Source organism: Trichomycterus rosablanca, chromosome 9 (assembly GCF_030014385.1).
Source record: "Trichomycterus rosablanca isolate fTriRos1 chromosome 9, fTriRos1.hap1, whole genome shotgun sequence".
Lineage (NCBI taxonomy): Eukaryota > Metazoa > Chordata > Actinopteri > Siluriformes > Trichomycteridae > Trichomycterus > Trichomycterus rosablanca.
Genome location: NC_085996.1, coordinates 32,977,962 through 32,988,838, shown reverse-complemented (window position 1 = coordinate 32,988,838; position 10,877 = coordinate 32,977,962). Strand labels below are relative to the sequence as shown.

Here is a 10,877-nt window from a genome sequence, read left to right as displayed (position 1 = left end):
GTAAAGAGTGTATGAATGAACTATCAGTTCTCGACAGAGAGAAAGTTTAAATGCACGTGTTCATCAAAAAGTCCTGAGACACAGCAGGTAGAATGAATACATAGGTTTATTTAATTTAATTGACCTGATTTTAGTGAGTGTTAATGTGCCAGTATTTATCAGTACCGGAATGAATGACAATTTATAAGAAAAAATAGCCTTCAAAACCTGGCAGCTATTTTTCCTGTCAGTGAAAGCCCACTGTGGCCAGTGTGTCTAACTTTTCCCTTTAAATCTTTTATGTTTATCTGTTAGTCAGCAGCTGGATGGCATCAGTCAATAGACACATTCTTACACTTAGAATCAATGGTTGGACCCTTTATCTTTTAGCTCAGGGGTAACCACAAAGGAAGGGATTCTGTCGGAACCTTTCTTTCCCATCTGATAATCCAAAACGTCACACTGCTACAGTTAAAAACCTGATCTCAGATGACCTGCTACACGATAATATGGCTCTATGACAAGACACTTGCAGGAGAATCAGGTTCTTTTCAATACTTCTGACATAATTCATTTTTAAATGAGCAGTTTGTCAAATGATCAATTTGATCAGTAATCTTACATTGTCAGACAATGTAAAGATTAATGGTATGAGGCAGACGTTTCTTTTTTTCTCCAGATTTTCATTTCTTTATTCTCTTTGTGTGAAGATATTCATCCGTTCTGAAAGGCACTCATGTTTGGAATGTTCTGTTTCTGTAAAAGAAAAATTCCTGGAGATTTCTTTCTGCTGTTCTTTTCACATTTGATGTTTTTTTCCTCTGGGATAAAAAAAACAACTCTGTGAGCAATTCGATGCAGTTGTACAGTGGGGGGTAATAGCAGCTCCTCTTCTTCTCAGCAAGCAGCCAGGAGCAATGCCAGCCGATGCAGCCAGCTGGTTGGCATGCAGTACAGCGGCAGTTGGTTAATAAAGTGGCACAGGCAATTGAAGGGCATTTAACGTGCTAAAAGAATGTCACAATCAGCTTACTGAACAATTATGTTACAGGTCAGATGATGTGAGAAGAAATGTCACAGTTCATATTATGTGAAATTATCTAGTCCGCTTCAAAGAAACATGAACCACTAACTAGGGCAAGGTTTCAAATTTTATTTTTATTTCTTTGTCAGGTTTAGTATGCCTTGATTAGTTTATATTAGTTCATTTTTATAGATATTTTGGTTGTTTTTTTTCTTTAATTAACCTTTAATTGTTTTATTTTGGCAGCAAAGTGACACAGCTGGTTGAGTGGGGGTACACAGAAACATGAGTCCTGGTGAAGTGGGTTTTGATCCTCCTTTACAGTGTGTCCACATGGGTTTTCTGGGCACTTTAGTTTCCTTTCACCTCCCAAAAATATACAGATGGTGGATTGGCTAATCTAAATTACAAGGGTAGCGAAAAATGTGAGTGAGTAAATGGGTATGTCTGTGCTGTCCTGTGATTTACTGGCACCCTATTTATTGGTTTAGGGTGTGTTATTGCCTGGATTTTAATGGGGCCTAATGCAAAGTACTGACACAAATGGGCCTTGATGCAGTAAAAAATTGGAATTAAGAATGCGTTGTGAGTAACTAATAGTGCTTTTCTATATTAGTATGTTTGTATGATATAATATCTTTGGCAGCTTTGTAGCAACAGTTTGGGAAAGGCCCACTCCTGTTACAGCACCACAGGATGAGGTCAATAAAAACATTTTGACGTGTTCAGTGTGGAGGAACTTTACTGGCCTAAACTGAGCCTGGAGCTCCATTAAACATTTTAGATGAATGGAAATGTTGATTGATGAATGGAAATGTTGACTGCGAACCAAGCCTCTTTGTCCAACATTAGTACCTGACCTCACACCAGCTTGTTTGACTGAATGGGTACAAGGTGATCTATAATAACTTTGGTAAGAGCGGGATGTTTTTATCCTAATCTAAACCTGTTTAGAGTTTAGCCCTCCAAAATGTATTATTATACTGTTCTGATGTTGTGAAATAATCTCTGATAGATGACAAGTGTTGGCTGGATAGCTCTCTTGCAAGGCCTATCTTCCACCTTAATAACGTTACATTTAGCCAGATTGTCTTTTTTAACAGCACAGTGATCACAGTGATAAGTCGCTCATGATCGTTATCATGATGCATGAGAGTTATTGTCTCAGCTCCAAACTCTTAGTCAAGCTGAGATACTCTGGGCATGTGTGAACCTTGTAAAAGGCTAATTTTCTTTCAGCGCATCTCATGTAGTTAGATATTCAGATTTGAGAGATTATTTTCACATCACACATCAGGAGGATTCACACATCAGAAGGCTTTGCACATCAGGAGTGACAAAACCTCTGCATCTTCTGGAACTGTTACAGAACAGGGATTAAAATGGTTATTTAAAAAAACAAATATCTGAACCCATCTTTATTTTTAAAAAATTTAGTCACAGAATAATTATTCAGTACTGAATATCAGTCCTGGGGCTTTGTTGCTGGAAATGCTAAATCAGTACTAAACTGGATTTTTCCAGATTTTTCCGGCTGATACACTGATAAAGCATTAGATGTGCACAAACATGAAATATATAGTTCACATGTACACAAAGTGTGCAGTTGTCATGACTTGGATGGTGACAATTATTGTATAAAAAAAGTAGAAAGGCAATATGATGACAGAACTAGACTGCCACGTATCTAGTGTTTAGTAGCCACGTTGGCAAAATTGTAAGCACTTTTGTCAGTTCTTTTTAAGATAAATGTAACAAAAACATTAAGTGAGTTATCATGTGTCTCATATTAGGAAGAATAAGAAAATTGTCCTTTGAACTTTTTTACTAGTTTTACAATAACATAATAGTGTTCAATTACTTTTTTAACTGGTCTAAATTAAAATTGGCAAATAAATGTTTAGTAGGTTAATGTCTGTTCCACCCACTAACAGTTATTTATTTAAATTAAATATTATTTTGATACATTTATTAGAATAGCCTAATCTAATATCACATACATGCAGGAGACCATTAAAAAAACCTAAGTAAATGAGTGAAGACAATGAAGTGCTCTGTGACATTAATGCATTTTAAGTAGGCCAAGTTGACCTTGATTTTGTATCAAGCTGTTTAAAGTAAAAGGAAAGTAACTTTTCATGAAATACATTATTTGGACACAGATGGTGGCACCTTTATTTACAACGACTGATCAGCTGGCAGCGCTCGGGTGGCGCAGCGGTCTATTTTGTTAGCCCACCACCAATAAGATCCGGGATCTAATCTTGGCAGGTGCTATCGGTTGGCCGGGTATTAACAAACAGGTTTGGTGCCCTGTGCAGGGTGTGTTCCTGCTTTTGAAAATTATGTCACACGCTATGGCCTTTGCTGTTACCTGAACATAATCTGAATAATCATCTGTGAGAGATTTTGGACCGGCATATTAGACAGTATTAGCTACCATCATTAAAATTCAGACTGAGGAAGTATCTTTTAAATAAATGTGTTCTATACCTTATGCCAGGGCACATTAATACTGTTCTGGTCATTTACAGAAACCCAGCACAACATATGTTGTATTTTTCTCTTGACATTGTTTAGCCTCTACAGGCATTTGTTATGGTACCACTGTGAACTGGCCTTACTGTTTCATTAAAAGGAAACAGCTTTAAAAATGACTTGTTCATGAATTAAAACTAATACGGCACATCTGAGAATACATTAAAATGCAAATTTTAAGCAAGTAGTCAGATTTGCAATATGAAATCCCTGCTTAAAAATATCTATGGTTTTATTTAAGACCTGCAATGTAATCCACATAATCCAACTATAAACGTATTTATTAATACTGAATGTCATATGCTTGTCAAGGTTGCATCCCTGTATGAGATGTAAGAGTCATTAAATAAACACTAGATCTTTTGTTTTTGTCAGAAACTTTAGCAGGCGGCTGTAAAGCACAATGAAAACAGAACGGTGCCGTGCTCCTAATGTGGCACCTGCACTCATCCCTTCTTTTATCTCCACATGATCTGGAAACACCAACCTCATTTTAATGAGTAACTCGATGACTAGTGGAGTCTTTTATTTCATTTTACACCAAGATGAATGCAAAATCATAATCAAATCAAATTCTGCATGAGAGCAGCTGGTGTTCTAGTATACACTGCTGTTCTCCACTTTCTCATTTATTTTTCTGTTTTTGCATATTTTTCACAATAGTTTCAGATGTTTTATCAAAATGTAATATAGAACCTCAGCCAACCTCAGTAAACACACAAAGTACAGTTTTAATTGATCAGTAAATTTACTGGAGAACATTTATGTATCACCAGTTGGCCTGTGTAAGAGGTAATTTTTGTAAAAGGTAATTGCACAGCTTAGTTACTTAGTTAACTGGGGGCCATTATCTCCGATGTTTTTCAGGTGTTGCCACAGCGTATCTGGTGCGCAGTGCAGTTTTCATTGAGGCTTGGAACTGGCACTGAGAGAACACGTTTTTTATTTAAGGTTATATGGGTGTTGGATAACCTTTTTGCATAAATGAAATGGTTATTTAAACGTATTTTGTGTTTCCTCATGTTCTTGTCTTATATTAAGTTTGAGAATCTGAAGACTTTTTGTAACACTTCAGAGGTTTTAACAAGTTTGTGTTCATAAAATGACATGGGACATTAAGTCCCTGCAAAAATGGTAAATCCTTCACCAATCCTGGCCTTATCTCATAAATAAGTAAAGAATATCTTTGCATATTTTTGTTCCAGCTCAGCTATGCTCTATTTATTTTAAATGCAACACTGAGAAATTTCTTCTCTTGCTTTTTTCACAGGTGTTGTTACAACAATAAACCAAATGGAGACCTTATTCATTTATTTGGTGGTCATAATAATGGCAATAAAAGCCCAGAAGATCCAAATATGCCCCAAAAGATGTATTTGCCAAGTGCTGTCCCCTAATTTAGCCACCTTATGTGATAAAAAGGGGCTGCTTTTTGTCCCACTCAACATTGACAGACACACAGTCGAACTTCGACTAGGCGACAATTTTATCACAACCATTAAACGCAAAGACTTTGGCAACATGACCAGGCTTGTAGATCTGACACTCTCCCGGAACACGATAGGTTCTATTGTACCCCACGCTTTCAATGACCTGGAGAACCTGCGAGCCCTGCACTTGGACAGCAACCGCCTGACACGAATCACAAACGACACATTTAGCGGCATGTCTAAGCTTCATCATCTAATTCTAAACAACAACCAGCTGACATACATCCACATAGGAGCCTTTAATGATCTCCTTGCTCTTGAAGAACTTGACCTTTCCTACAACAATCTAGAAAGTGCCCCCTGGGTGGCTATCCAGCTTATGACCAGCCTGCATACTTTAAGTCTGGATCACAACATGATTGAGTATATACCAGAGGGGACATTTTCAGGCCTCATGAAGCTCAAGCGCCTAGATGTCACATCCAACAAGCTCCAGAAACTCCCACCAGATCCAGTCTTCCACCGTGCAGGTGTTTTGGCCACATCAGGTGTTCTTGGTCCAACATCATTTGCCCTGAGTTTTGGTGGGAACCCATTGCGCTGTAACTGTGAGTTGCTGTGGTTGAGGCGTCTGCGGCGGGAGGACGACCTCGAGACCTGCGCTGCTCCACAGCACCTTGCTGGTCGGTACTTCTGGACTGTGTCTGAGGAAGAGTTCCTGTGTGAGCCACCCCTCATTACACGTTACTCCCAAGAGACACGTGCACTAGAGGGCCAACAAGTTACGCTGCGCTGCAAAGCCCGAGGTGATCCAGATCCAATTATTCATTGGATTGCTCCTGATGGAAGACTGGTCTCCAACTCAACCCGAACAGTGGTGCACAATGATGGGACACTAGATATCCTTATCAGCACAGTGAAAGACTCTGGGTCATTTACCTGCGTAGCATCCAACCCTTCCGGTGAGGCTCAGCAGACTGTTCATCTGCAAATCACCAAACTGCCACATTTCAGTAACGACACAAGCTTGGTACAGGAACCCGACCCTGGCTCCTCAGACATTGCTACATCCACCAGGACAGGTGGGGAAGGAGGATCTGCTATTGGAAGCACAAAATCTGGACAGGAAAAACGGGTGCTGGTGTCTGAAATCACGTCCTCCTCAGCGCTGGTCAAATTTAACCTGCAACGGAAGATTCCAGGGATTCGGATGTTTCAGATCCAGTACAATGGAACGTATGATGATTCTCTAGTTTACAGGTAAGACAAAAAATGTTCCACATATTTTATGCATTGACATACATACACCGATCAGCCATAACATTAAAACCACCTCCTTGTTTCTATACTTACTGTCCATTTTATCAGCTCCACTTACCATATAGGAGCACTTTGTAGTTCTACAATTACTGACTGTAGTCCATCTGTTTCTCTGCATGCTTTGTTAGCCCTCTTTCATGCTGTTTTTTAATGGTCAGGACTCTCCCAGGACCACTTCAGAGCAGGTATTATTTGGGTGGGGGATCATTCTCAGCACTGCAGTGACACTGACATGGTGGTGGTGTGTTAGTGTGTGTTGTGCTGGTAGGAGTGGATAAGACACAGCAGTGCTGATGGAGTTTTTAAACACTCCACTTTCACTGCTGGACTGAGAATAGTCCACCAACCAAAAATATCCAGCCAACAGCTCCCTGTGGGCAGCGTCCTGTGACCACTGATGAAGGTCTAGAAGATGACCAACTCAAACAGCATCAATAGATGAGCGATCGTCTTTGACTTTACATCTACAAGGTGGACCATCTAGGTAGGAGTGTCTAATAAAGTGGACATTGAGTGGACACGGTATTTAAAAACTCCAGCAGCACTGCTGTGTCTGATCCACTCTTACCAGCACAACACACACTAACACACCACCACCATGTCATTGTCACTGCAGTGCTGAGAATCATCCACCACCTACATAATGCCTGCTCTGTAGTGGTCCTGTGGGGGTCTTGCAGAATTGCAGAACTTCAAAATGCTTCTATTTGATAAATGGAGCTGATAAAATGGACAGTGAGTGTAGAAACAAGGAGGTGGTTTTAATGTTATGGCTGATCGGTGTAAATCTATTTATTTTAATGTATTCATTTATTATTTGCTTTTTAATTCTTCTGTTTTAGTCATGTTTTATGCAGCCTTGTAATAATTTAAGCACCAGGGATAAACTACATCCAGATTTAGTAAGATTTAAAAACAAACAAAAACATACAAATATGTATGTACAACCTGGTAGTACATGTAGTGAAATTGAGCTTGTAAAAAATTATTTTCTTCCAATAAGCCATTAATAAATACAATTTTTTTGTAAATGCGCAACTGAAAAACCTCCTCTGTTACAAAAGCCTCACATATGTGCTATTATGGCAAAATGTGGAGTTGGAGGAAACAGTAAGGCGGGAAAATAAATCACTGAAAGGCAATTACAGGGCATAAAATGTAACAAATGGGGGATCCAACATTGGTAAATATGTGAAACAAGTTTCTTTTTCTGTGGGCAGAAAACTATATAAACAAATTCATATTGTGTGGAAGTGGGACTTCAGAAATGTGTCTAAATTGTACTGATTCTACTCTGTTTGTTAAGTATAAACCCAGCACTGTATATTCCATATTGTATAATCAAAACCAGAACTCATGACCCGTAACGTGGGACAGAAAAACTGAATTTTACCTCTGCTGTTTATTTATTCACATTTTAAACACCTCATTCCTTCAGTACTTTCAGTATATTATATTATTTAAATTTTAGTTGCATGTTCTCCCTGTGTCTGTGTGGGTTTCCTCCCACAGTCCAAAAACATGCAGTCAGGTTAATTGGAGACACTGAATTGCCCTATAGGTGAATGAGTGTGTGTGTGTGATGTATCCATTAATAACCATATTATCAAGAAATAAAAACATGATGTTTAATTGCTTTATTACCCGAAATACCGCAGTGGTAAATTGCGCTAACCCACTACTGCTGGAATCCCCAGAGGTGCTATCAGCTGGTCGGGCAGACCTACTGCAACCCATGAAATTACCCCAAATAGTCCACAGATGTAAAGTGGTTCATAAAAGATTATTTGGCTGTTTCATGGATTTGAGGTTTATCTTCTCCAGCTGGGAGCTGCTGTGTTATAGACCAGTGCCATTTTATTAGCAGATGGATTGCACAACATCAGATGAATAAACTGTAGATGCTGGAATACTGCTAATTTCCAACAATAATATGTCTTTACAGGATGATTCCACCAACCAACCAAAACATCCTGGTCAACAACTTGGCAGCTGGGACGTTTTACGACCTCTGTGTGCTTGCAATTTACGATGATGCGATGACCGCTCTGACGGCTACCCGCGTGGTGGGTTGTGTTCACTTTTCCACTGAACCTCAGTACCTTCGATGCCACTTCATGCAATCTCAGTTCCTCGGAGGAACCATTGTTGTCATCATTGGCGGCATAATCGTGGCCTCAGTCCTGTCCTTCATCATCTTCCTTATCGTACGTTATCGAGTGTGCAACCAGGATGGAGAGGACAAAAGGGTGGAGCTTGGAGAAATCCGCGCTCAGTCAAGAAACGAGCAGCTGCAGGTCTGCGGCATCATTAAGTCCATGTCTAAGCAGGTTCTGGGGGTGGAAATGGACGCTTGTCGTAAGGTTTCCCCACAGATGGAGACAGGGGGGCCCATGTCAGCACCCACACCTGGGCCTCGATCCTCCAAACCTGCCCTTCCTGACTGCACTGTTACTACCTCTGCTGCCAGTCACAGCTGGCATCCTGCCTCCCCCAACACTCGCCGCACCACACATGCTGCCTCTCATAAACCTGCAGTCGCCCACAAAGCAGACCAGATCAGCGTGGACCTAGACAACTCCAACAAAAACAACTCGGCCAAGGTGCGCCCCAAATCTGCACAAATCCGGTCCTATAATACTATGGTGACGCCCGTGTCCAGGAGGGCACAGATTGACTCTTCACACTATATGACTGTTCCAGTGGGGTGTATAAGAGTGAGCCGGAGGCACTCTCTGAATGTAGACTCCTCCAAGCAGCCCAGCTATGGGAGTGTCCAGCAGCAGATTGGCAGCCTTCGATCTAAACGTAGCCTGTCAATGAGCGGTGGAGATCTGCCCCAGCTGGAAAGTTTAGCCAAGATCCATGGGAAAGGATCACTGTCCAGGTCAGAGTGGGTTCTGGAAAGCACACTATAATGCAGCTTTTTATAACCTTATTACAATGGTTTTTGGTAGACTTACGGACCATTTTATGATTAGAGATCAGACTGCAGACTTTTTTAAAGTATTCAGTTTCTGTCTTGGATGTGGCTCTCTTGCACAGTATGAAAAATGGTAACATAACAGACTGATAAATGGATTTTAAATACAAACATAATAGCATTTTCTGCATATATTAAAATAATGAAATCGATAATGTATATTACTTTGTTATATGGAGTAATCCGCACAGTACATCCTGTACAAACATGTTGCGTTGTGTAAAATAAAATGTGAAAATCCCCTTTTGTTTTTATCTTATATTTAAATGAGTATGCTTACCAGTGTAATTAATTTGCCAGTTTGTGGACTATGTATCAACCCTAGCTGTGAACAGGGGTAAACACCTTATACATTTAAAAACTAACTAACCAATCAAGATAATTCTCTACTTTGCTTGCTCACCTATGCTGTGATTGCCTGGACATAATTAACTATGCTAAAAATGTAGCATAAGGTAATCCATCTGCTGATATGCTATTAACAAATATGCACTACATGGCCAAATGTTTGTGAACGCATGACCATAAGCTAGTTGAAAACCAGTCCAAAACCATTGGCATTAATTTAGAATTGGCCCCTTTTTGTAGCCATATTAGCCTCCACAGCACTCAGTGACAGCAATGCCAAAATTCAAGTCCAAATAGAAAGCTGGTAGTAAACACAAAATCTGTTTGTACCAAGTGTCCAGACTACTAATTTGTCCACCCCTGGTAAATAAATGAGTGTGTGTGTGTGTGGCTGCCCTTCTTTAGACCGCCCAGTCTTTCCAGGATTTGCTCCCAACCCATGGCAACTCTAATCATAATGAAGCATTAACTGGATTAATTTGTATTAAATATAAACAGGATTTGTTATCAGTTTGTAGATCAACCCTGTAATCATTGTTTTTCTGTTATTGTGACCAATCAGTGGTTTGGCCAGATCAGTGTGATGTTTCTGGTCTAGTAATTATTAATGAAAAAAATCTAATACACAAACACATCACACTGGCTACACTGCAAGATCAAGTGTTCAGAATTTGAATGTGTATTTAGGCTGTTTATACACTTTTTTATTTTACTAAATATGTTGTTATTTTATACAATTGATTCTAAACGTGTTAACAATGGGTGAGGCTGAAACACCGGAGCCCAATATTTAAATGGCCACATACTTCTGGCCATATGGCATATCATTAGTTTAATGTGGTCTGCACCTGACATTAGATTAATAGATTGCTCTTCTGAACTGAAATGATGCACAAAGGACAACAGTCTATCTGACCAGATTTTTAACCTTTTGTTTACTGGGTACTTTACTGGGTAGTACCTACAGAGCAAACAGAGAAAAAAAATGATTACAAATCAGATTCCTTCCCACGCAGTAACAACACTAGCTCTGAACAGGTCTACCACAAATCAGATGAGTTCCTGCCAAAACCAGAAATCCTGGAGCAAATCTATCACCTTTAAATTTCATTCCTGCGTAGTGCATCATTGTCTGTGCAGTCAATATGACGAGAAGTTTGTTGTTTGCGATTGCTGCTCTCTGTTCATGGAAGTTTTACACAACAACAATATGAGTTTTTTTTTTTCATCTCTAGTGGGAACTGTTATTTACAAA

General features: G+C 39.6%; 1 protein-coding gene across 1 annotated transcript; it reads left to right on the top strand.

Annotated features, from left to right (window-relative positions):
* Positions 1-4,834: 4,834 nt before the first annotated feature.
* On the top strand, positions 4,835-9,515 carry lrfn5b (leucine rich repeat and fibronectin type III domain containing 5b). The gene is made up of 2 exons (XM_063001379.1): positions 4,835-6,231; positions 8,237-9,515. The coding sequence occupies exons 1-2, from the start codon at positions 4,835-4,837 to the stop codon at positions 9,207-9,209; spliced, it is 2,370 nt and encodes a 789-aa protein (XP_062857449.1). The 3' UTR covers positions 9,210-9,515.
* Positions 9,516-10,877: the final 1,362 nt, after the last annotated feature.